The 27,059-nt window shown below is 31.1% G+C and overlaps 1 protein-coding gene, 1 long non-coding RNA gene and 4 other non-coding genes across 6 annotated transcripts; 2 read left to right on the top strand and 4 right to left on the bottom strand.

Annotated features, from left to right (window-relative positions):
- The first annotated feature begins 9,064 nt into the window (after nt 1-9,064).
- On the top strand, nt 9,065-12,407 carry LOC121215326 (uncharacterized). The gene is made up of 2 exons (XR_005911126.1): nt 9,065-10,985; nt 11,089-12,407. It is a non-coding gene; the product is annotated as an uncharacterized lncRNA (long non-coding RNA).
- Nucleotides 12,408-14,102: 1,695 nt separating this feature from the next.
- Nucleotides 14,103-18,548, top strand: LOC121215328 (uncharacterized). The gene is made up of 3 exons (XM_041089709.1): nt 14,103-15,518; nt 15,876-15,969; nt 18,123-18,548. The coding sequence occupies exons 1-3, from the start codon at nt 15,371-15,373 to the stop codon at nt 18,220-18,222; spliced, it is 342 nt and encodes a 113-aa protein (XP_040945643.1). The 5' UTR covers nt 14,103-15,370; the 3' UTR covers nt 18,223-18,548.
- Nucleotides 18,549-23,894: 5,346 nt separating this feature from the next.
- On the bottom strand, nt 23,895-24,019 carry LOC121215642 (small nucleolar RNA SNORD14). The gene has a single exon (XR_005911618.1). It is a non-coding gene; the product is annotated as a small nucleolar RNA SNORD14 (small nucleolar RNA).
- Nucleotides 24,020-24,175: 156 nt separating this feature from the next.
- On the bottom strand, nt 24,176-24,299 carry LOC121215675 (small nucleolar RNA SNORD14). Its single transcript, XR_005911651.1, has one exon. It is a non-coding gene; the product is annotated as a small nucleolar RNA SNORD14 (small nucleolar RNA).
- A 166-nt stretch (nt 24,300-24,465) lies between these two features.
- On the bottom strand, nt 24,466-24,590 carry LOC121215664 (small nucleolar RNA SNORD14). The gene has a single exon (XR_005911640.1). It is a non-coding gene; the product is annotated as a small nucleolar RNA SNORD14 (small nucleolar RNA).
- Nucleotides 24,591-24,959: 369 nt separating this feature from the next.
- LOC121215653 (small nucleolar RNA SNORD14) lies at nt 24,960-25,084 on the bottom strand. The gene has a single exon (XR_005911629.1). It is a non-coding gene; the product is annotated as a small nucleolar RNA SNORD14 (small nucleolar RNA).
- Between the last annotated feature and the right edge of the window lie 1,975 nt (nt 25,085-27,059).

Below are 27,059 nucleotides of genomic sequence, written 5' to 3' on the forward strand. Positions count from 1 at the left end.
TCAATTTATCATTTATCACTCATTCATTTTGAGCATATAGTAAATCGTTGTAAAGGAATCATGAAGTAGAATATAAAACTATAAATGTATGACTCAACTCTCCACGTTTACCAATCGAGAATATGCCTCAAAGTTTACAAAAATTATATTTTTTTCCAACAATGGTGATAATGCGGAAAGCTAGGGTCGGATGTATTAGGTAAGCCTATTGACTTGGGGTTCGTTTCTTTTCCTCATTGTCTTTGTTTTTTCGAATTATTTAAATGATATGATATTTTCGTAAAAAAAGGTTATTTTATTTTATTTTATTTTATTTTACTGTGGGACATATATATTAAATTAAATAAAGTTATAACAAATTTTGAAAAACCACTTTTTTTTAGGTGAAATTTGAATAAAAAATTTTATCTACTCAAATCCACTCTTGAAATTCCTCACAATTTTTGAATTTCTTTATTATTTTTCCTAAACAAATAATTTCATTCTTTTTAAATTTTGAAAATCTTAATTAAAATAAATTTTCTCCAATAAATCTCTTACCAAAAACATCCCAGAAAAATGTAGTGACATGTTGGCTGCTATTGATCAATGTGTAATCAAACAAGGGGAAAAAGAAAGAAATATGTATTATTACTCAAAATTAGCTAAAAGTATCATGGAGCCCTTGTATTAGGAGTTAGATTATAGTTTAACTTTCTACTAAAAATGAGCAAATTAGTCCCTGTATGTTAGACAAAGAGTAAATTGCTCATTTCTATTAAAAATTTCATCCCTTTATATTGTTAAAAATTAGCTCAACTGATAGAATAACTAGATAATAGCACGTGGCATACTACGTGTACCTCATATTGACGTACAAGACTTATTTTTAACAATAAAAATAAAAAAAAATAACAAAACTAGTTTATTTTTTATTTAACGCATGAAAACTAATTTACTAATTTTTTGAGTATAAAAACTAAAATACAATCTGATTTTTAATATAAAAACTTTCATAATACTTTTACCAATAAAATTAAAATATCATCATATTTTGTATTTGCACTAAAGATTTAGGTTTATTTCATTTTTTAAATATGTTTCTTGTTAAGATTCATCATTAATTGTGAAAATCATATTTGTCAGCAATCCTAAATTAAGTAATAAAGCTAAACCCAAAATTTGTAGACTTTATGCCGTATAAAAATGTTTAAGGGTTGGTTGGACAAAGAATCATATGTATCGAATTGATGGGTAAGATATTCATCATTACAAGTATGATTTTTGTTTGAATCACATTAATTAATTGGTGTTAGAATTCTGCTCTCTTCTTGTAATTCATCGTAAAAATAAAAGATATGTTGTAGAAATATAAATTTGATATAGGGATGTTTTAATCATTGCTACCAAGTAATAATAATACATAAATGTTTTTATATTAAATAATTTAAATAATTAAAACATGCCAAATCATATTCTAATATATTGTTTTACATTTTACCGTCGTGATTAGACTTGACCTAACTGATAGCCAGATTTATTAAATGCAGGGTTGATGCCCACCCTCAAGTTGAAAGAGAAATTGCAAAAGCATAATTTAAAAAGTTATTTGGTGGTGGGGGCAGAGTTGGGGTTGGTGGCATTGCTGACCCTCAAGCAGCCTCAGACAAACACCAGACATGTGGGCTCTAAGTGAAGATAGGGCTGAGCCACTATTCACCACTCCTTCACTTCCAAGAATATTGAAGGATTGATTTGTACTAATTCCTAATTACTATACATAATTTATGCAAGTTCTGCATAATTTTAGTTGCATAATTTAAATTTCATTTGGATTCAACTCCTACTATACCCTTAGTTTAATGATAGAGTTTAGATTTTAAAAATTTTGTGAACTCATATTTGAATTTCACCAATATAAATTGTGTGAATTTTTTTATTTTTAATTTATTTTGGTTTTAATCATATTATGTATGAGCTATATTCATATTTATTTTATTTTATTTTATTTTATTTTAAATTTGAATATATTGTAATCGTTTGTTGATACAAATGTTAAAATGAGAGGAGATAAAAAAGAAAAAATGGTAGTGCAAGTAAGGTTGGTTCACTTAAAGAGGCAGAGGAGAAGGGTAAGGTAGTAAAGAAGATTGAGTGCTTGGAAGTGCTTAAAATTGTTGGAAATGTTAAAATATTCCTCTTTCATTGTTCTATAGGGTATTTATAGGGAAAGGTCTCGTGCCCAATGATGTAACATCAAGGAAAAATTCAAGACATAGTGATTGTGCGATCAACTAGGTGGCGAGACCATTGTACATAGGTTGTCATCGAGTGTGGTGCGACTTTAACATAGTACGAGGTTGTTATACTTAATAGCCTCCTATTGGAGATAGTGTATTCCTACATGACCAGTCACTGTAAAGTGGTAAACCATTTGGGTACTTTTTAAGTAAGGAGTTAAATGTTGTAAAGTGGAGAGTTATCTATAAATATTTCTTAGATATGTTTTTGTGGTGCCACGTGTCCTTATAAGATATAGGTATAATATTATAATTTTATTATATTTTATAATGTTGAATGTTGTTTAAGCTATTCGAATATACTTGTAATTATTTGTAGTTTTTTTTCTAAAAATAACACTATTGCAGCTATTTTTAATCTTGATCACCTATTTAAATGGTTTTTGAATGTCGATATACTTGAATGAATGCAGTTGTTTTTATTTGAATTTTTCTCTCATAGGATAGGCTTTTTTTATTCTTAGCCTTTAATTAATTAGGCGTATAAATCATGTTTTGGTGTATGTTGATTCAGAGGACAAGGAAGACCCCCCTTGACTTGATAATTTTAGCACCCTTCACGTAGATTTTCGTGTGTGAATGTCTCGACCACCCCTCTGAAAATGATTGGTGTCTGATTTTCTAATTCCATCAATTAATGACTTGTTTTTCGCATCATCTATTCACTCAACAATTTATTTATGATGATTTTCCCATTGCATTATGCCAAAAATTCTAATTTATTAAGGGCACTTTTATTTTTTCTTCTTTGTGCGAATTTCACCTATAGTTACATGGTTTTAGGTCTAGAATTAGATATAGCCACATATAGTTACCTTAGTATTATTTTGCTTTTGCATTTTATTTTCTCGATGTTTTGACTATTTAAGTTTGTAAGATCTAATTTGTTCTTAATTTTTCTTTATTCTACTGTATTTATGTATCTCTTACTTTAACTACAAATATTCATGTTTGTTAAATATAAGACTCATATTTGATAGCTTAGAATAATTACTTAGAATTTAATTGTTTAATTAGTTATAATATTTTATGATGAATAATGTGGTTGTGTTAGGTTTGAAGAAGTCTTATGTTTGTTGAATAAGTTCCTAATTATTAGGAGCATATCTTAGTTTTTTATTGTTTTTGAATTAGTCTTTGTTTCAGTTTTTTAGTTTCTTAAGTTAATGTGATACGTTAGCTTCTTTTTAACTTTTCTATTTTTGTAAGGCTATTTAAAGCCACTGCTGTTTGCTTTCAAAGTTATGAGAAATACAGATTGCATTTCTCTGTTTGCTGTTTGCATTTTGTAAGAGCCCATTTTTGCCCGGCCCAATAAACCAAATGAAAAACCAAAAATAATAATAAATAATAATACAGTCCAATTATAAAAAAACATCTTTAGTTTATTACAACGGAGCCCAAATCGTTTTTAACCCAAACCTAAACCTGATCCTAAGCCCAACAAACCCGATTCCAGCCCAATAACCAAAACCAGCCCAGATTTTTATAGAAACCCTAAACAGATTCAGAAATCACAGGCGCCGCAGCAATGGGATCCAGGCCTTCGCACGTGCATCACCGCTACGTGCCACGCCTCTATGCGCTGCGCCGAGCCACGCCACGTCACCGTACGGCCTCCGTACACCTGCAACACACAAAGAGCGCAAGCAGCAACCACGCACAAAAAAACAGCAGCAAAACGCAAAAAAAGGCCAGAGGATAACAACAAAAAATAGAGGGATTTCTTTTGTATTTCCGGCTATAAAAGCCATCAAGATTTGTAAAAGGAACCTTTTTTTTACACAACGCATACTGTATCAAAAATCAAAAAAGAAATAAAAACCGAGAGAAGGTGACTCTTTCTTCTTTTCCTTCTAATTTTTCTTTGCTTTTTTTCTCTGTTCTTCTATTTTGTTATGGTATATAGATGTATATAAGAAAAGGGGTTAAAGGAGGAGGAGCAGCATACCTGGCTTTGCCCACTCCGTCGCAATCAGAGATCGGCGAAGATCAGCCTGGTCATCGGCGGCGTTCAAAGGGGTTAAGGTTGAAACCGTAGCAGAATTCTCCTTTTTTTATTTTTTTTAAGAAATGAAGCAGAAATGATTTTAAGGAAAAAGTTTTGTTTTAAATAACGAAAAGGAAACGACGCCGTTTCACAGTATAGATTGGCGAGGTGACCCGACCCGGGGAAGGATTCGCGCGTCCAGCCTTTCTGGTCTATTTACGTGGCGAGTCCCTCTGGTTTTGTGGAGTCTCGATTTGATTTTCTTCAATTCTTTGAATTTGTATCGCATATTTGTTTTTGTTTTCACTTGGATCCAATTTTAAACGGCGCCGTTTTCTGTGTTAAGTTCTTCTTATTTATTTTTTGCGTTTAATTGCTAATTTAGTCCCGTAACATTAAGTCAGATTTTAATTTAGTGCACGTTGGTCTTTCTTTTTTATTTTTTATATTAGATTTTTTATATATTTAATCCTATTTTGACATATATATCAAAATTTAGTATTATTTTAATATTTAGCTTTTGATAGTTTTTTTATTTCATTATTACCATATAACAAGTTAATATTTTGTATTATTGATCATATCTTTTAAATTCACCGTGCAATATTTTTATTATTATTTTTGTTATACGTTTTAGGAAAATGTTAATATTTAATTTATTATTCATTAATACACATTTTTGAAGATTTGATATAATTTATATGTATATTTTTGTTTTATCTTTGTTTAAAAATTTATCTTTTTAATATATTATATATCAAAAATTTACATAATAATATTTTTTACATATAACACAATTCTTCATACACATGTGAATTATTAATTATTTTAAAAATATGTGTTAACGTTATGATATTAGATATTATTAAGATTATGGATTTCAAGAATTTTTAATATGTTTATGTAGATATTTTAAATCGATTTTATTTATATGTAATTCATTAAAAAAATTATGTATGAAATTTTATATATATGTATGGTATATTTGTATGATTATGTTGTATACTATTTTTATGAAATTAATAAATGTATATTAGTTGTTACGAATTCGTTTCAAAATATTGTTCTATAATGCTATTATCATTTCATGCCAAGTTTATTATAAATTCATGTATAATGTGAGTAAAATTGTTGTTACTTCATTTGTATTTATTTATTGCTTATTCGGCTACTTCTTAGTCTAAGTTTGAATTATCATTGATCTTTTACATTACATGCTTCTCTTAAAATTTTTACTTTTCTCATTCTATTTCATATTAAAAAAGGCTAGTGTTCATAATTCTCGAAAGAATTGTGCCCTAACTTACTGGGTTCCAATTTTTCTCGATGAATTTAGTTAGCCACGTGCTTATTTTATTAAAACCGTCCAATTTTAAAACGAAGCATCTAGGATTTCAGAATGTTGAATCCTAACTTACTGAATGTGACATTCTGTTATCCTGATTTTAAAATAAAGGCAATGTTTAATGTTTAGGAATTTCGAGAAATTGAACCCTAACTCACTGGATTTTGATTTCTCGTTAGACTTAAATGACCAAATGACCTTCTCAAAATACATGGATTATAAAAAAGACATATTTAATTTCAAAGATCGAATTGTTGCACCCTAACTCACTGAGTGTAGCAATTTATTTCTTCAAAATGAGTCTGCCTATTATTCAATTTGGTTTATTCAAATTTAAACTTCAAAGATCATATTTTAAAATCTTTTCAAATTCTCGACACTAAGACATTAAATAATCAATTCGGTACCAATTTTGGGCGTCACGAGGGTGCTAACCCTTCCTCGTGCGTAACCGATTCCCGAACCTGTTTTCTTAAAATTTGCAGACCTAAAATTATTTTCAAGGTGATCCGATCACACCTCAATAAAAGTCGGTGGCGACTCCCATTTTATTTTAAAATCGATCCCTATTTTTTTCAATTTAAAAATGGTCTAAACACTTATGTTTGTTGAATAAGTTCCTAATTATTAGGAGCATATCTTAGTTTGTTATTTTTTTTGAATTAGTCTTTGTTTCAGTTTTTTAGTTTCTTGAGTTAGTGGGATACGTTAGCTTCTTTTTAACTTTTCTATTTTTGTAAGGCTATTTAAAGCCACTGCTGTTTGCTTTCAAAGTTATGAGAAATACAGATTGCATTGTGTTGCATTTCTCTGTTAAGTTCATCATTTTATTTTACATTTGGTATCGGAGTCAAGTCCAAGAGGCCTGATTGAAGAAAAGAATAGAGTTTTCTTTTGAGAAAAACATGAGAGAAGAGTGTGAAGAATGGCAGAAAGCAATTCCAACAGTGGTGTGTTTGTGCAACCTGCTATTCCCAAGTTTGATGGGTACCATGAACACTGGGCAAAGTTGATGGAGAATTTCCTTCGAACAAAGGAATTTTGGAGCCTAGTAGAAGATGGAATAGATGAAATTCCAGTAAGGAGAGAACCATCTGAAGAAGAGGTAAAGTTGTTTGAAGAACAGCAATTGAAAAATAAGAAAGTGAAGTATTATCTCTACCAAGCAATAAGTAGAGAAATCATGGAGACCATTCTCAATGATGATACATCCAAACAGATATGGGATTCAATGAAGCAGAAATTCAAAGGATCAACAAGGGTCAAGAGAGCACAACTTCAAGCTCTAAAAACTAAGTTTGAAATATTGAGAATGAAGGAAGGAGAAATTGTCAATGCTTATTTCGCAAGCACTCTCTCAATTGCCAAGAAGATAAAAGCATGCTAAGAGAATGTCAAAGAAGTTGATATTACAAGAAAGATTCTGCGATCCTTAGTTCTTAAATTTATTATGTTGTATGCTCAATTGAGGAATCAAACAATGTTGATACTCTAAAGGTAGATGAACTTCAGAGCAGTCTGTTGATTCATGAATAAAGAATGACAGGACCAATTGAGGAAGAGCATGTCTTGAAGGTCACAAATGAAGATCGAGGTGGAAGAGGCAGAGGTTAGACTAGAGGTCGAGGAAGAGGTAGAGGCTGTGGCAGACAGAGTGTAGATAAAGCAACTGTAGAATGCTACAAGTGTCACAATCTGGGGCATTATCACTATGAATGTCCCAATTGGAAAAAGAAAGCTCATTATGCAGAAATTGATGATGAAAACGAGAGGCTGCTGATGGCAGAATTAGATCCGAAGCAAAACAAAAGGGAAGGAATATGGTTTCTTGATTCCAGGTGTTCAAATCATGTCTGGAAACAAAGAATGGTTCACAAGACTTGATGAAGGATTCAAGCATTCGGTAAAACTTGAGAATGACTCTAAACTAATGGTGAAAGGGGAAGGAGACATCAAGCTGGAATTTGGAGGAAAAGTCCAAACAGTAAGTGATGTGTATTTTGTACCTAATTTATGCAATAATTTGCTCAGTATAGGTCAATTACAAGATCGAGGCATCACTATTCTGATCAAACATGGAGCTTGCAAGCTATACCATCCAACTCGTGGGCTTATAATGGAAAGTACAATGACTGCCAACATAATGTTTGTGGTCACCACAAATATTCTGATAGGGGGTTGCGCGCGGACGCAGATCAAGTGGCCAAGTCACGAGAAAAGTCCTAAGAAAGCTTTAGACAATCGGATCTGAAATGAAACAGAAAATTAACTTAGAATCAATTAGATCTAAAACGAAAATACCCAAAACACTAAAAGATCAGCCAAGAATTAAAAACACTTATGAATAGCTAATCTTGGAAGCCAAGAACACGGAATTGAATTCAAGAGAGACTCCAAACAGCCGAATCTGAAAAGAAGAACCCAAAAAACAACAAAGTCAATTCAAACTCAGCAGATCACAAAAATCAATTTGAATTAGATCTAAGTTTGGGGCGGCAAGAAAGAGGGAATTTGTGAATCAAAAATGTTTCTTATTGTCCAAGGATGTTGCCGAACAGATTCTTGAAGGTTGAAAGGGCTGGAAAGGCAATAAGAGAGTTTAAAAAAGTTAGTCAATGAAATCGACATAAGCAGAAAAATTAAGAAGATTGAACAGCAAGAAAAATAAAGAAAAAGTCCTAAGAAGCCTTGAAATCGAAAAATATTTCACAACTCCCTTCAAACGGTTCTAATCTCCCTTCCACTGTAGAACAATGGCAAGAAGAAGGCTGAAGATGGCTCCTACAATCAAAAAGATTGTTAAAACTCTTTCTAAAGAAAACTCAAGAAAAAATTCTTGGAGAACTCAAAGAGAATTTTCACTCAACAAACAAATCTAATTTCAATGTATTATTTCCAAGTGTTTTCATAAGGTGGCCGGTCAAGCCTATTTATAGGCCTTCTAACTATTTTCCTAATCTTATTAGGAAACAAAAAAACCTAATTAATAATTTAAAAGGGGAAATTCGACCAAGGCTTTTAATGAGCTACTTGGGCTGAATTTTTACATAGGAATTAAATCATAAAGTATAAAAAATTAAAACTAGGTACTTAAAGAATAATTTTACAAATTGAGCCGCTTTGATAATTTGGCCTGATTTTCAACTAAGTTTAATTTAAATTTCTTGATTGGGCCTAGAACATCTTATTGGGCCTTGCCTTCAAGAACTTGGGCTTGTAATCTGTTTTCTACCAAAATTGGTTCGTTGCTGCTCGTAACTGAGATCCAATGCGCCTTAGCTGTAAGATTCGGTTTCTTAGACCAAGATTTCCAAGATTTGAAATCTTGATTTTCTTGATTCTTGAAATCGCTCAAAACAACAAAATTGGACCAAGATTCGGTTTCTTGATTTTCTTGAAAACAAGAAAGTGAATCTTGATTTTCTTTTTCCTTCGTGTACGCATCTAAGGCCTTGCTAATAAATTCTTGAATGGTTCCATTTAGTTTTGAACGCATTTGTCTGGCCTTTGACCTCGTTATTGGGCCTTGTGGTAATTTGAGCCCATCACGTTCTTGAGCTTGAGTTGAGCCTTTGTAACTCGTATCATATTCTCATGACATCAGCCACCTGCTTCAACATATACAATGAGGATTCCAAGGATATTTGACACAAACGATATGGACATCTAAGATACAAACATTTGGCATTATTGCATAACAATGAGATGGTTTAAGGGCTTCCCAAAATCAGAACACTAACAAATAGATGCACTAGCTGCATGGCAAAGAAACAACATAGAGAAGTTATTCCAAAGAAGAGTAAATTGAAAGTAGCAAAACAACTGCATCTCATCCACTTTGATATTTGTGGCCCCATTTCACCTACATCATATAGCAAAAAGAGGTGCATGTTAACTTTCATAGATGATTTTCGTCGAAAGTTGTGGGTTCATTTTCTGAATGAGAAGAGTGAGGCATTTATAACTTTCAAAAATTTTAAAATAATGGTGGAAAAAGAGTATGGTTTATCATTGTGCAATTTAAGAACAAACAGAGGAGGAGAATTCAACTCTAAGGAGTTCTCAAATTTTTGCAAGGCACAAGGCATCAAAAGGCAACTCACAACAGCTTATACGCTTGAGCAAAATGGAGTTGTTGAGCGTAAAAACTATACCATTCTCAACATGGTGAGATGCTTGCTTGAAAAGAAAAATACCCAAAATTTTGTGGCCAGATGCTGTAAAGTGGACGTGTCATGTGTTAAACAGAAGTCCCACTGCCTACTTGAAGAATAAAACCCCTGAAGAATGCTAAAGTAACCTCAAACCCAATGTTTAATACTTTCGGGTGTTTAGATGCATTGAAAATGTTCATGTACTCGAGGTAAAAAGACAAAAGCTAAATGTAAGAAGCCAAAAGCAAGTTCTAATCGGCTATAGCGAAGAATCCAAAGGGTGCAAAATGATTGATCCATTAACAAAGAAAATCACCATCAGCAAAGACGTGGTTTTTGAAGAAAATGAAGGATATGATTGGAACAGTACAAAAGAAGAAACCATAAATGATGTATTAGATTGGGGAGAAGCCTATGAAGATGCATACAATCAAAATGATGAAGATGAATCAGATTTAAACGATGAAGATTTAGCTGATGAGAACTCCACCTCAAGAGACGTAGCAAACCTCTCCAATGATGAAGCAGTAGCTCCTCAAACTCGAGAAAGAAAGGCTCCAGCATATCTAGATGATTACACGAGTGGAGAAGGTCTCTCAGAAGATGAAGTACAAAACTTTGTGTTATTTTTATCTACTGATAATCATTTATCCTGTGAACAAGCGGTAAAATCAAAAGATTGGAGGAAGGCAGTGGATCTTGAAATTGAAGTAATAGAGAATAATCATACATGAAAGTTGGTAAAAGCTCCCTCCGGTGTGAAAGTGACTGGAGTCAAGTGGGTCTATCGGACAAAATTGAACAAAAATAGAGAAATTGATAAGTGCAAGGCGAGACTGGTGGCCAAGGGATATGTTCAAGAGAAAGGGAAAAATTATAATGAGGTGTTCGCTCCTGTAGCAAGATGGGATACTATACGAATGGTATTAGCTCTTGCAGCAAGAAATGGCTGGAAAGTCTTTCAGCTCGAGGTCAAAAGTGACTTTCTACATGGTGAACTCAGTGAAGATGTATACGTCGCTCAACCACAAGGTTATAAAGTGATGGGAGAAGAGGACAAAGTGTAAAAATATAAGAAAGCTCTCTACGACTAAAAACAAGCTCCGGGAGCATGGTTCAGCAGAATTGAAGGATACTTTATCAACGAAGGTTTCAAAAAGAGCTGATGCAATCACACTTTGTTTGTCAAGAAGCATGAGGATAACAAGATTCTCATTGTAAGTCTCTACGTTGATGATCTCATTTTTACAAGTAATGATTTGTTAATTATGCAAGGTTTCAAAAACTCAATGAAAAATAAGTTTGAAATGACTGACCTAGGTGAGATGAAGTACTTTTTGGGAATAGAAGTATATCAAGGCACTAATGGGATCTTCATCAACCAAAAGAAATATGCCAATGAAGTTCTTGAAAAATTCAAAATGGGGGCTTGCAATGGAGTCAGGAATCCAATAGTTTCTAAAGCAAATTATCAAAGGAGGAAGAAGGAGCACAAGTCGATGGAACCTTATTCAAGCAAATCGTAGGAAGTTTGATGTACATGACAGTCATAATACCTGATCTGATGTACAGTGTATGTTTGATCAGTAGATACATGTCAAATTCAGTGGAAGCACATATGTTGGTAGCTAAAAGAATTCTAAGATATGTTCAACCTACCACAGATTCAAGAGAAATTGCACACATGAACTGATGGCATACACAGACAGTGATTATGCTGGAGATTTGAGTGATCGAAAGAGTACTTCAGACTATTTCTTTATGCTAAATAGAGGAGCAATAGCTTGGGCATCAAAGAAGCAACCCATTATTACTCTGTCAACTACAGAAGCAAAGTATGTAGTTGTTGCCTCATGTGCTTGAAAGTGTATGGATGCAGCGAATTTGGAAGCAAATTAAAGGTACCCAAAACAAATCAGTCAAAATTCTTTATGATAACTCCTCTACCATTAAGCTTGCAAAAAATTCAGTCTTTCATGGAATAAGTAAACATATTGATGTAAGGTTTCACTTTCTAAGAAATCTTATATCTGATGGATCAATTAGCATGGAGTACTGCGGAACTGGTGAGTAAGTAGCTGACATTATGACCAAACTCTTAAAGCTCGATCAATTCGAAAAACTCTGAGAAGCACTTGGCGTTCGAAGTTGCAGTTATATAAACTAACATACAGGTGATATGTTTAGTTTAGGGGAGGGTTTTGTTAGGTTTGAAGAAGTCTTATGTTTGTTGAATAAGTTCCAAATTATTAGGAGCATATCTTAGTTTGTTATTTTTTTTGAATTAGTCTTTGTTTCAGTTTTTTAGTTTCCTGAGTTAGTGGGATATGTTAGCTTCTTTTTAGCTTTTTTATTTTTGTAAGGCTGTTTAAAGCCATTGCTATTTGCTTTCTAAGTTATGAGAAATACAGATTGCACTGTGTTGCATTTCTCTGTTGAGTTCATCATTTTATTTTACAGGTTGTGTATGTGAAAATATGTAATTTATTGTTATATAGATATGAGATCTAGTTCGAGTGAACCTTACTTGTGTGTTTTTCGACTAGAATTGGGTCTCTTTCATGCTTAATGCTATTTGTAAATTAAATTCTATGCATTTGTTATAAGATTATTTATTGATAAAGGAAATAATTAATGAAGTTTGCCTTGGTTATCGAGAAGGTAAGAAGAAATTGGTTGCTTAACATTCATTGATAACTATAACCAATTTCATCATAGAATATTGGAATTTATCTCTGCATTGATGATCAAACCCATGAATCAAAACTGAGATTTTTCCTTTCACTAGGTTTTCATCATATTGATTTTCTTAAATTTTAATTACGATCTTTCTTTTGACAATTTTAATTGAAAATTTAGTTTTTAATTTTAAAATTCCCTTTTTACATTTATTCTACATGTTTTTACTAAAGGAATAAAATTATCACTTGTCTTTGTGGATTTGAACTTACTCATCACTATCTACAAATATTTATATTGAGTAGGAAATTTATTTTTGTTGGTTTTGACAACCACCAAATTTTGGTGTCATTGTCAGAGACTAGTTTTAGTAGTCTTATTTATTTTTAGCATCCTTAACCTTTGATCAATATTGTAAGTTCACACCACTTCGAATGCAGATAAGACTTCCTTACAAGAGTGAATGAGGTAAATATTTCCTTTCTTAAGAATTGAATTTCTGACTTAACCTCTCTTGTTCGGCAATTGGCTTTAGAAAATTTTCAACAAGTGAAGGCTTGTGGGATTTATGTTGATTATGGTTACCATATTGATATGTGTCCCACATCCCAATAAGATTCCTATGAGTGTGTCAATGCAATTGAATGATTTTCTAGTTGGTCACAATAGAGATATGATCCCTATATCAATACTTACGATCATAAATGGATAGATTATTCGGATTTTGGCTCTGAACCAAATTTGTTTGCTCCAACACAACCATAATCTTCAAATTTAGGTATGCCTCTAGAAGAAATTGTTAAATCACTTGCAATTAACATACAACAATTTTAATAATAGACAAGTGCGAGTATTTAGAATCTAGAGAAGTAGGTTAGTCAACTGGAGACTGTAATGAGTAGATTGGAATCTCAAGAAGAAGTCAACAATGAAGTGGTTGCTCTGTAATGACCCAATTTTCAATGGTACCATAAAATAGGATTCGAGAACCCCATTTTCGTAAATCGAGTCCATAAATATTAAATGTGAATATTTATGGAGTTAATATAGAAATATATTAAAGATTGGTCAAGTAATTTTGTTGAATAAATTGTAAAGTTCAATCGTTATAGAGTTCCAATTAACAAAAGGCTTGGGGAATCTAAATAGCAATTAGCCAAAAGTTTAAAATGGTAATTAAATCATTTTAAAGTTGGAGTTAGTGGATGATGATGTCATTCCATTAAGTTAAATTAATAATTAAATTAATGTTAGTAAACCATGATTAAACCAAATTAAGTTAGATTAATTAGTCCCTAATTAGCACATATATAAAGTTAATGGAGGAAAGATGTTACCATCTTCTTCATTCCACCATTGTCATCCAAAAAAAAAAAAGAAAACCTAAGAAAATTTTCATGGCATTCGACCATTAATTGGTAAGTAAATCCAAGTCATTTTCTTGTAATTTTTATAGATTTGAGGTCATGAGAGCTTGTGTAACAGCCTATTTTTTAGTGGTGATGAAAATAGTGGTTTCGAGACCACAAATTCGACGAGTAAATTCATATAATTAATATTTAATTACATGAGTCAATAGTAATTTTATAATGAATTTTGATTTGAGGAACTTTAACCAAATGAATTAAAAGTTAGTATAAAAGGTTCGGTTCAAAAGTCAAATGGTTATTGAAAATGAGGTATTAGGACCTCGTTTCCGTATTTTAAAGCTATAAATATTTTTATTAAATAATTACAGAGTCATATTATAGGTGAATTGAAGTTTGATCCGGTAATTTTGATGATTGGTTGCTTAATTTAGGTAAAATGACTAAATTGTAAAAAAAAGTCAAAGTTAATCGCTATAGATTTAAAATACTAAAGGGACCAAAATGGTTATTAGACCATGGTCAAAAAGTCCAAGCGGTGGTAACATGATTAAACCCACTAACTTTTGGACTATTTGTTCATTTAGTCCCAATTAGTTTAGGATTAAATTGAAATAAAGTTTAATTAATCATTAATTAAAAATAATTGAAGGACCAATTGTTTAATTAAACCCTCCTTAGATGGTAATTATACCATAATCTCATTTGATGGACAAATATGGACATGATTTAGTAATTTCATAAGTTATATTTAAGGGTTAATTTAGTAAATAGTTAAAAATGCAAGTTAAATTAAAGAAATTAAAAGATAAAATTAGCATTTCCTTTCTTCTTCATAAGGAGAGAACCGAAACACCATATCTAGGGCATGGAAGCTTCGGCCAAGCTTGATTTCTTCGATTGAATGAGTAAACCTCGCATGTTTTTAGTAATTTTTATGTTTTTGAGTTCGTATTAGTTCAATCTAGCTAATCCTGTGACTAATTTGTAAAACTGTTGACAGTTGTGAATTATTTCATTGATGGTTTTTGTATATTCTTGGAATTTTATGATGGATTATTAATTTTGGTTGTTAAATAGGACAATTTTGTAAAGTAGTTTTGATGATTTTAACGTTTAAGGACTAAAATGTTAAAATGACAAGTTACTTGTAGTTGATGTGAAATAATTGCAAAAATGGGTTGTAGAAAGGCACTTTAATATTTGGCTAATTTGAAATTTGAATAAATTGCATAAAAGTAAAATATTGGGGTAACTTTGTAAAAATATAAAAAAGACTTAATTGCATAAAATGAGTTAATTTTAATTTTAGAATTAGTTGATTGAATGGAATTATTATTCTAGATCAAGTATGGGTTGAAAATCGAGGCATAAAAAAGTTACAGAATAGTCCTTGTACCTTATCGTGCTACAGTTTAGTCAGGTAAATTCATAAAATTTCTTTTATGTTACAATGATTCCATATATATTACATGTTTATTATAATTAGATCCAATGTTCAACTTAACTATTGAATGATTTGAGAATAAATAATAAATGAATATGGTGAACACGTGATGTTTCTGGATAGCAGGCCTCGAGCTGGTGTTATCTATCAAGCTTTGTGCCTAGTAGGCTTTGTGACGGTGTGTTTATCGGGCTTTGTGCCTAGCAGGCTTTGTGTCGGTGTTATCTATTTGGCGTTAAGTGGTGATTATTTAGCAGGTACTATGTACCAGTGATACTGGCCGTAGCAATGGCTTGAGATCTTGCATGTGTTTGTGGATTTCTTGTAGCTTGTGTGAGCAACATTGTGAGCCGATCAAAGTTCTGAAATTAACTCGAATGAGTGATACCCTGAAATTATGTAAAATGAGATTTTACTAAACGATGACTTTGGAATATGATTTGAATTAATGTATTGTATAATACTCGCCTAATGTGAGTTGTGATTGACAGGAACTTTGTTATTTAATTTTATATTTTGATTTGTTAACTTAAATTTGGTAAAATTTATCGTTTTATTTAACGAACTTACTAAGCTTCAAATAAGCTTACTCGTGCTTTGTCATTATTTTATAGATTACATTTTGTGGTCGGGAGATCGGATCAACTCGCAGAATCACACTATCCCGAGGACTCTTTTGGTAGATTTGGTAAACATTTGGCTTATAAGGTATATAATAGGGCAAATGGCTATTATGCTATAATTCATGGCTATGTGTGATGTTTTGTACTTGATGAATGAATAGTAGTCTTTGTGGTATGATTATTAACCTTAAGTAAACTTGAGTAGGAGGTCAAGATGGTAAGTGTCATATTAAGTTGGAATGATGTGTTTGGAATGTGTTAGTTGGTGTATATTATGGATTATAGATAGTTGTTTGATAATGAGTAGCATGAGCATTATAATATGTTTGGTACATGATACTTTGGTTAGTTTTAGATGAATGGAAATCGCATGTTTTAGTTGATTTAAAATGTGTTTATAGACTTGTGAATATGTTAAATGAGTTGATATAGATACCTATCCAATTGCATAAAGAATAGGCTTGGATTTGATCATTTTTACACACATACGGCCTGGGACACAGGTTGACACACAGTTGTGTGTCACACACGGGCAGCCCACATGGGCGTGTCCTGACTGTATTAGGTGTAGGGTTCACACAAGCTAGCACACGAGCTGAGACACAGGCATGTCGCCTAAGTAATTGAGTTACACGGTTGAGCACACAAGCATGTAGGGTAGACACACGGGCGTGTGGGATAGCCACACGGCCGTGTGACCCCTATAGTAAAATTTTTTAATTTTTCCCTGAATGTTCTGATTTATTCCAATTTGGTCCCTGAATGTTCCTAACCTATTTTTAGGACTTCGAAGGCTCGATTTAAGGCTATAAATGTAGGTTCTATTTCATTCTAAATCATATATGTATTTATGAAATTTATTTGATAATTGGATGTCAATTAATATGAAAGGTTTTGAGATGTACAGTAATACTCTATAACCCTATTCTAGCGACAGAAATGGATTATGGGTGTTACAGCTTGATTTAGCTAGCTTATGTATCAATCTGTGAAACTGTTAAAATTTTAGAAAGTTTTCATTGTCGATTTCTTGAAGAATTAGGCTTGAAATTGATAAATTTTAAGCTTAGAATATGAGAAGGGTTAGATTGTAAAGTTAATTTAGCTTGTTTGTTAACTTTGTTACATTAGGGATCAAATTGAATAAATGTTACATTAGGGATCATGAAATTATGTTAGAAATAGATTTTGGAAAAATCCAGTTCAAAAATGATTTTCTTGCACATCGAAAAATTAAAATTTAAAAAATCGAGCTAATTTGTCATATTTATAATAATAAACCCTAAACTAAATTCCCACCTATGTTTTCGAATAGACGAATCCTTATCGTTCCCAATTTTTAACCAAAAAGTCTTCTCCACTATTCTCATACCACGAATGTAACAACTATCTGGCAAAGTTTCAGTATATGGTTACTATATAACGTGTTTTGGTAAAATAAGTGTTAATGTTTCATGCATGCATGTTCAGATTCGATGAAGTAATAATCTGATATGTTCAAATATCCTTATTTTTTAGCTAAGACGAGACTAAAGGTCTGAGTGACAAAGGCAAATGACCTACTATTTAGACTTTGTTATTTTTCTGGTGAGTTCCTTCTTTCTTCCATGGGTTGTGATTATCTTTACTTTATAATATTGTAAGGTAAATATTCTTACTCTGTAAAGGATGATCAATATATGTGTGTATAATGGTTGTCTGTCCAGAGTCATTAGTTTGGGTTCTGTATGTCTAGGATAAGAAGTATGAGCCATTTTCATGTTAAGCCACTACATTTGCTTTTGAAATGAATGATATGATATGAACTGATCAATGGAAATAGAGTTAAAGGAAATATGTTGTGTAGCCTTTGGTAGGGCAGATATATATTGCAAATCGGGTTGGCATAACACAATTAAACATGCTACTGAATGATTCTGAAATGGGGAGCTATAAGAAGAGAATGTATATGAATGAAACCAAAACATCTAATATGAATCTAACTCTGAATTCTGGGTATATGACTGGCATGAAAATGGAATGTTTGTGTTATGATTGTGTTGGCATATAGAATTCGCCCATGTGACATGTCATTGGCCCATTGAGTCTATCTGAGTTTTGTATACACTAGGAGGCATATTTTATGGTTACGAGTGATTCTTTTGCAAGATTGAAGTGTGTTATTAGTATTTTTACTTAAGATTTCCATGGAACTAACTAAGTTCTTTGAAACTTACCCAGTTACTCTTTCCTTCTCAGGCTTGCTGTTGAAGGAAGACTTTCTGTAGGACTACGAAGACCGGGTCGGGTATGGGGTGTTACATGTATTTATTTGAATATATTTGGTAATAAAGCATGAGAAGCATATGATTACTTCGCTAGCTACACAATGAGCTTCAAAAGAAATCGTGGCCCAACTGAGTAACTGGAGGCAGGTCCTTGGGTCGTTATCTATCTTCACGTTAAAAGGCTCGGTATTTTATAATATGTTTGGTTGATGTAGTTATGATTAAAACCAAAGGTTGTTTAGGGATGTTACATGGGAAGCTCTGATACTAATTGTTAAAATTTATAGTTGTTAATTGCTAAGAAAATAGAGTTTTTGAGTAGACGTGATGGTTGCAGTGCCTACTAAAGGTGGCACGGTGACAAGAAAGACAAAACAAGAACACAACAATTTATTTATGTAGTTTGGTTTCATTATGTCTGTAGAGCTTAGTTCAATGACATAATCCACTATCTTTAAACCCAATGCTACAAATGATTTAAATCCTATCACACCCTAGTATAGCAACTTCACCTTTGTACCTAAAGAACTAGATCACTCACCTCTAAGTGCTCAAACTCTTAATACAAAACCTATACAAATGATTTCGAGGCTTGCTAACATGCTAGATTAATTACAATCAATTCCTCTATCAAACTGCCACTAAAATAACATAGACAATATAATAATAAAGTCCAAGATAAATTAAGAATGTTTGAGATAAGTCTTCAATTCAATCCTAATCCAATTTTCATAACTCAAGGGATTTGATTTCTTAATTTGACTCGATCCGATTTTCAAGATATGCTGCTTTGAATGGATCGTTCTTCATAAATGAGCTTTCATATTTCCACAATAACATGATTCACAGCCCAAAGATTTTACTTCAAAAATTGTCTACTCCAAAAATGACAAGTTAAATTGGCTTGTCACGGTGTTAACCGTAATAACAGCTACCATTGACACTACACTACGTGAGATACTTGCCTCAATAGAGTACTTATTCCTTTTATAATCATTTTTGTATGGTTGAATGATGATGCCGCTATATAATTCTTTTAATATATTTAAAGGGTAAATCTATATTCGTATATGATACACGGATACTGAATATTAATACTATAGAAAAGTGAAAAATACAAGTGACAGAACCATAAATGTTGTACTTTAAGTGCATAGAAAATTAGGTACACAAACCCGTCAGTGCTAGAAGTTGTTCCCTGGTCCTTATTCCTGATGCAAGTAGAGTAAGCAAAATTGATAAGACGACACCAACAAAACAACGAAGAATTAAACCAAAGTTTCATATAATAATGTGACATTAGTGAAAAGTAAAAAACCTTTTTATTTTTTAAGATTGGAAGTACAATATATTTTGAAGTAGTGATTGATATTTTTTTTTACTTAAGATGCAAGCTTCAAACTTCAATATCGTACATTCTAGTAAATTTAATTTTTTTTATAAATTCTTAAAAGAAATAAATAATTTGTAAAGTCAATTCATTCAATAGCATTATATTAATATTAGATTATGGCACTCTCGCAACATAGGTAAAAAAACGATGAATATAATAAATAAAAAAATTGAAGCTTTGATTGGAATGGTAAATTTGATATTTTATAATTTGTTTGTTATGTTTGGTTATTAATGTAATACCATGAGGAACGAGGAAAATGCTTATTTAATATATATGTTTTAAAAAAGTTAGACATAAAATAAAGAATAATTAATATAAATTTAAACATGTAATTAGAAATATGAATAAAAACTTAAATAAGCTCTCTGCCACGAACAAGACATATGAGTGGTTAAAAATTACCAAGTATGATAAGTTTATAGCTAACCCATGAGTAAAACATGTGGAAAAAACAATAGTGTCTTAAATTTAAGTTATATTTGTTATTTTGTAAAAAGAATGATTTTTAGTTATTTCTTTTATTTATTGAGATTCAATTGAAAAATAACTAAAAACTTATATTTTTTAAAAAGCAATTTATATTATTGTAAAGATTTTATTTTTATCTTTTTATATAAATTTTATATAAAATCAATAAATAACCTAACACTATAATATTTAAACCTTCAACTTTATTATTTACTCTTTCTTTCTTCTTCTTCGTAAGAATTATTAGAAAAAATATATCAACACGATTTGCAGTAGTTTAACATCAGTCTCATGTTTAAAACCTTCATTAGTCTCATGTTTAATCTCTTAATATTTAGTATTACATAATTAAAATTTTATTTTTAAGTAATTTTACTGATCAGTTTCAAGTTAAGTACTCGTAAATAAGGGTGGATGTAAAATGATAAAATCCCCATTGCTTTCAATCATGAAGATGCAAACTTAAACATGACACCTTCAGTGCTGTTAAACTGTGGAGCCTTTCTTTTCTGAGCCTTATATTAGTATTTCATGCCAGACAGCAGGAGACATTGATGTTGACTCTAAGAGGCCACATTACTCGCTTAGCCTTACTACAAAATTTGATGTCATTTTCGATTAATGCACCACTTGTCAATCCATGTATGCAATATGTAGATAACCAGTACTAGTTTCCTTTCTATATAAGACCAACCAACTTGACCCATGTTTGTTCACACCCAAAATATTGTAATAAACCAAAGCAGAAAAAAACGAAGAAATTCTAATATGGCTAGGGTTCCTTGCAAGCATCTTATTCTTGCTGCATTTTTCCTCTTCTTCTTCATCTCCACAACTGCTACAGGTAAATCTTCAATCTCCAACTCATCAACTATCTATCTGTTTTTTTTTCTTTTTTTGATAAGGGATAGTGAGTAAGGGTTGTTAAGAGATTTAACTCGATACTGGTGTTAATTTCCTTTTTCAGCACGAAATCTACCGGTGGCCAAGGAAACTCAAAAACCCCATGATCTTCAAGAGCTTACATCAACAAAAGACCATGGAGAACCTAATATTAGTGTTGATGAATTAGTATCTATGGACTACACTCCAGCAACAAGAAAGCCACCGATCCATAATTAATTGGCAAAATTTTGTAAAAACAAGTACTAGCTAGCTAGTTCAGTTCTTTCGTTCTTTTCACTTTGGACCTGCTTTTGTTTGAGTGTATACATTTATACATAGTAGAAAGGATAAAGTAATGAAAGAAACGATTTACACATATATGAGAATCAAGAATTGGTATACATATATATTTATATATTATATGCTTATACCTAAGCATTCACAGTCTCTAGGGTTTAGCTTCTTTTTCTTTTTCATTTTCTTTTTTTGTATATAAAAAGTCATGCAGGTTATCAATATGAACTAGCCATAGAGAAAGCCTTGGATTGTGTACATGTTAGTCTTCAATAATGGATACAAAAGAATACCTATGTTTCAATATCATTAAACTGATTATAAATCTGCCTATATATTGGTGCAATAGCAGCAACAGCGACATAAGTTAAAAGTTCTTTTCCTTTTTTCTTATGAAACACATAAAATGAAAGCAGCAAATAAGAAAGATTCATAAATAGTGTCAGTAAACCAAATGATAATATGACATTAAAAATGAAGTCAGTTGAATTTATTTTTTAAGTTTTTATTACATATCACCAGTTGATTCACTAGGGTTTAATGGTGGAAATGATGAGAGATTGGGCTTAGATAAAAGTGATGAGGAAGTTTGGAACACGATGAAAGAGTGTTGGACTTTGCTCATTAGACTAAGAAAATGAACCAGATATGGTTGTGCAGTGTTTAGAAGGTGAATTGAGTTTAGAGAATAACCATGAATTGTGCAATCGTAGTAGGGAACAAAGAGTGTTGATGGGCACAACGATGAAGAGAGAAGGTACGAGACTGAAGAGCAAAACGGGTAGCATCTAAAAGGATCTCAAATGGTCCATCTCAACCAATGTGTCTCCAAAGGGTCTCAATTGATATAAATTTTAAATGGAAATGTTTTGACGATGAAGCTTAGCAGATGAAATAAAAAGAATCGCATACAAGATCATAAGAAAAAGAGAAGAAAAAGAACTTTTATGTGCTCATCACTAGAATTATTGCAGATTCATCTCTTTTAGTTTTAGCTTGATGGTTTACTTGGGGTTGGAAGTTTTTATGCCGCCATTGTAATTTGACTTATGATCAGGATTGATGAGGTATAGTGATCACGTAATTTTTAAGATGTTAGAAAGATGTTTATGTCTTGGATTCATGAATACTGTTGAAGGCTCTGTTTTAGGAAGGGAGGTGGTGTTTTATAATTTGCCAAATGAACTGTTGTAACTTTTTTTATTAGGTTAAAAAAAATATTATATTAATTATATATATTTATATTGAATCACTAACCTAATAACAATTAAATTTATTACCTAAAACTTAAAAATAAAAAATTTTACCCAACTAAATATTCCAACCAAAATATAAAATATTAAAAATTATATTTAATACAATAAAATATTTATTATATTTTTTTGAGTTTTTTTAATAAAATAAAACATTGATTATATTTATGGTAGTATTTTTTAGTATTAATATTTTTTTAATATATTTTTATTATGTTAGATAACTTTTATTTTAGTGTTCTTTTAGTGCATTACATTTTTTAAATAAAACTTAATCTTAAAAAAATTAAATACAAACAGGTCCGATTGGATTCGGGTTTACATTTCTTAAATAGGATCAAACTTGAATAAAAAAGTAAACTGGGCCAAACCAAATTTGAATTTAAAAATTTAATTTAAATACAGGTTATATATATGATTAATGAAAGATCATATGTATAGTTTAATATTTCAAAAACTTTCTTTGTTATTTGGATATTAGTATTTCTTTCAAGGGGCTGTTAGGTTAAGATGATCTATTTTGAAATTATAATATGTATTTTTTTTATGAAAAATACATATTATCATTATTAAGAAACCTACATTGAGGCAATAACACAGTATTATCATTAATAGTGTTATTTAATAGTATAGGGGTAAATATTTCAAAAATTAATAATATATGAGTAATTTCAATATTATTATAAATTTAATTAATTTTAGCAAACTAATATCCATTAGCATTATATTTAAACTAACTCTTAAACTTATGGTTTTTTTTTATTAAATCAAATGTTTGATGTGAAATTCACACACGAATTTAAAGGTTAAAGTTAAAATATTTGATTTTTGACTGAATTATATTCAGTTTCTAATTTCTTTCACCTTCAATCTTATATTTTGATAAAATTAGAAAAAATAATCTTACAAATAAAAAAAAAAACCATAACAATAGAAATAAGATATTGAGTAGAAATTACAAATTGAGAGAAATATCCAATTTAAAAACACCCAATATATCACTGTTTTGAGCATGCGTAAATCCAACTTTTTCCCTCCATCTCACCATAAATTATATCAATCGAAAATAAAAATAATTTTATTATTAGAATCAAATTCCAGATGACTAAGCAACAACATAATTAATCTTAATTTAGGAATGAAATTCTTTTATTCTATAAATCACTTCCCATCTAACGGAGTAGATTTAGCTGAATTCCCATCTCTCTTCATCACTCGAATCAGGTTATCTTTGGTTTCGGTATTATATAAATCGGACAATCTCTCAAGCCTGGCGAAGGCGATAGCTCTTAGGCGGCCACTGCGAATGTTTTTGAGAAACAAGCCTTTGAATTTGTCATCATCAACACATATACATCAATTTAAAAACTCCTTCTCACCGAATATAACTGGATTTCAATCACAAATTATATTTAAAATGTGAAACAATTATAAAGATATAATAAAAGGTCTCAGACATCCAAGGAAGGATAAAAGCAGCACAAGCTCTCAAGCCCGGCGAAAAGCGAAAGCTCTCAGGCGGCCACTGCGAATGTTTTGAGAAACAAGCCTTACAACTTATCATCATAAACCCATACACATGAAATATATTATCATTTGACTCAATTTTATGAATACCGTTTATCAATGGAACTGAAAAAATAGGAAAAATATACAACCAGATTTCTGAGAAAATAATTGGATTTTCAAGCGCAAATAATGAAAAACAACTATATACAAGTCATAAAAGGTCTCAAACATCCAAGGAAGGAATGAAGCAGCACAAGCTCTCAAGCCCGGCGAAAGGCGAAAGCTCTTAGTCGGCCACTGCGAATGTTTTGAGAAACAAGCCTTTGGATTATCATCATAAACCTATACACAACAAATATATTTTCCTTTGACTGAATTTTAAGAATATCGTTTATCTATTGAACTGAATAAAAATAAAAGGGGAAAAAATGTACAACCAGATTTCTGAGGAAGTGACTGGGTTTTCAAGCACAAATAGTGAAAACAACAACCATATAGAAGTCATAAAAGGTCTCAGACATCCAAGGAAGGAAGGAAGCAGCACAAGCTCTCAAGCCCGGCGAAAGGCGAAAGCTCTTAGACGGCCACTGCGAATGTTTTGAGAAACAAGCCTTACAACTTATCATCATCGACTTTATATTTGACTTCGTAACGTAGCAAGTAAAACACTACATGGCAACTGACTTCACACAACACCCCAAAATTATGCATTCAATTATCATATTGCAAATAAACATATCTAAAAATAAGGCAGCAAAAGCAACAAACAAACAGAGCCTAAACAGAGATGCTCGATCATTGAAAATTTGAAACAATGAAGCATAAAATAAGTTGATGACTAGTAAAAATCAGATTTAATTAACATAAAAGAAAAACATATTTATACTACGGGGTTAAAAAAAGTCTCAGACATCCAAGGAAGGAGCAAAACAGCAGAAGCTAGTAAAAATCAGATTTAATTAACATAAAAGAAAAACATATTTATACTACGGGGTTAAAAAAAAGTCTCAGACATCCAAGGAAGGAGCAAAACAGCAGAAGCTCTCAAGCCCGGCGAAAGGCGAAAGCTCTCAGGCGGCCACTGCGAATGTTTCTGAGAAACAAGCCTTTGATTTATCATCATCGACACAATTCATTCCAAACAAACTAAGCTAAAACCATTTCCAGATAAAAAAAAATTAAAAAGGAATAAACCTATACTGAAAGGTCGATAGTTTTGGGGCTGATGCGAGAAGAGTAAGAGTAGAAGGGTTTATAAAGAGGACTGGGGTTAGGGTTTGTAGCCGTTTCTATGAATTAGGGTTTTTATCTGATGGAAGGGGTTTCTCTTATTACAAGTTTCTCTAATTTGGGCTTTATTAAATTAAGAACGTTATTTTATGGGCTTCTCGAAGTTTCAGGAGATTGCTCGAAACAGGTTTCACGTTTCTTGTCTCACTTATATCTTGGTCTACCCAAACGGAAAAAAAGAATTTGTTTTTTTTTAAGTTTTTTTCGTTTAGGGACATTTATTTTTAATTTTTAAGTAGTAATAGATATAATTAATTTATAAATTATTCATAATTTTTTAATGCAAATTTATTATTAAAATATACTTCATATTTATTATTAAACATAAAAATGAATGAAAAGTATTTCTCACCTAAGGTTGTATATGGATTATGAGCAGAACTGTCAATCAGTTAGGTTGAGGTTCAGTTCTGAAAAAAAATTCAAGTTTAAGCTCATTTTTTATCCGGTTCAGTCCATCTAAAATGTTTATTTTACTATTAAAATTTTAAAAATATATAAAAAAAATATTTTTAAGTGACATTTTATAATTGAATTTAAATTTAAAAATATTTTTTTATTAAAATTGAATACGCTACGGAGTTGGGCCAACTCAAACTACACAAACCCTTGTCTAAGTGTGACCCAAGCCGGGTCGGGCGAAGTACTTATGAGCAAGTTTAATTAATTAGTCAACCTATGACTCTAACATGTGCACTTATCCTTTAAATATATTATTTAAAAATAAATTTTATATTCAAGCAATAACTAAAATATGATTGCTTTACAAATAAAGGGAGGTGGCATTTTTATTTGGGATATGTGTTAACTTTTGTCAAAGATTAATACTAATAGAAGGAGATGTGTCAATTTTTATCAAGAATTAACACAGCTAGAGGGAGTAATAAGTTTAGATAACTTTGCCATTTTCACTTTATTTGTTGATTAACCTTTTTTATATTGGTATTGAAACCTCTCTTTTTTTTTGCCGTATATTGATACTTGAAATTTACTTAAAACTCAAATGAATGTCGAGAGAAATTGTGATGACCCAATTAAAATATGTTAGGTGTTTGATGTTTTTAAGTTCAAATTAATATTGATATTAATATTAAAAATGATATTTTTAATTAAATGAAAATTGTTATAAAATAAAGAGAGATGGAGAGAACAAAAAATAAAAAATATATATGAAAGCAATAGAGGATGTACTTTATTCATCACAATGTTTCATCAGAGCCTCTATTTATAAGCATAAGAAGTATAAAAGAAGTAGAAATCTAATTCTAATAACTATTAGAATTTAAAATACAATTAAAACTTTATCTTGATCATGATAGACATCTACTTAATAATATATTTTTCTCTCTAAAGTTCTTAACCGAACTTATCAAACTTTTACAGGTTTGTGGCATTCACCTTTGTCTTATCACTTCGTTTTTCCATCCCGAAGTGTGGCGACTTCCTTATACCAAGGTTTGAGTAATTCATCAAGTTTAAGCAGGTCGGGTTCCCTTATAACTACAGTTCCTTAAATCATTCAAGTACTTCGAGTCAAGGTTTCACCTCGATTTAAATCTATTCAAGACAATCCATCGTTCAAGCAATTTTTCGAATTTTCTAAGTTCCGGTAAATCGCATCAATCTCTAAACTCCAAGCTTTTGGAGAAGAAGTTTTATCATGGGTGCAAACGGGTTTAGGCATTTAAAATAAATAAAATAAGTATTTTCATTTTTAATTTGTTCTTTTAAAATAAATAACATTAGTTGATAAAATAATTATTATGACATATGATAAAATTGTTCACATGTTAATATTTGATTGGGCCCCTTT

This window comes from Gossypium hirsutum, chromosome D03 (genome assembly GCF_007990345.1).
Source record: "Gossypium hirsutum isolate 1008001.06 chromosome D03, Gossypium_hirsutum_v2.1, whole genome shotgun sequence".
Classification (NCBI taxonomy): Eukaryota; Viridiplantae; Streptophyta; class Magnoliopsida; order Malvales; family Malvaceae; genus Gossypium; species Gossypium hirsutum.

What these genes read in the sequence shown, in the direction of transcription:
- LOC121215328 (XM_041089709.1), top strand. Translation starts at nt 15,371, where the DNA reads ATGTTTCTGGATAGCAGGCCTCGAGCTGGTGTTATCTATCAAGCTTTG. An exon ending in AAGTGGTGATTATTTAGCAG is followed by an intron (nt 15,519 to 15,875) that starts GTACTATGTACC and finishes ATTATTTTATAG; the next exon opens with ATTACATTTTGTGGTCGGGA. An exon ending in GTAAACATTTGGCTTATAAG is followed by an intron (nt 15,970 to 18,122) that starts GTATATAATAGG and finishes TTTCCTTCTCAG; the next exon opens with GCTTGCTGTTGAAGGAAGAC.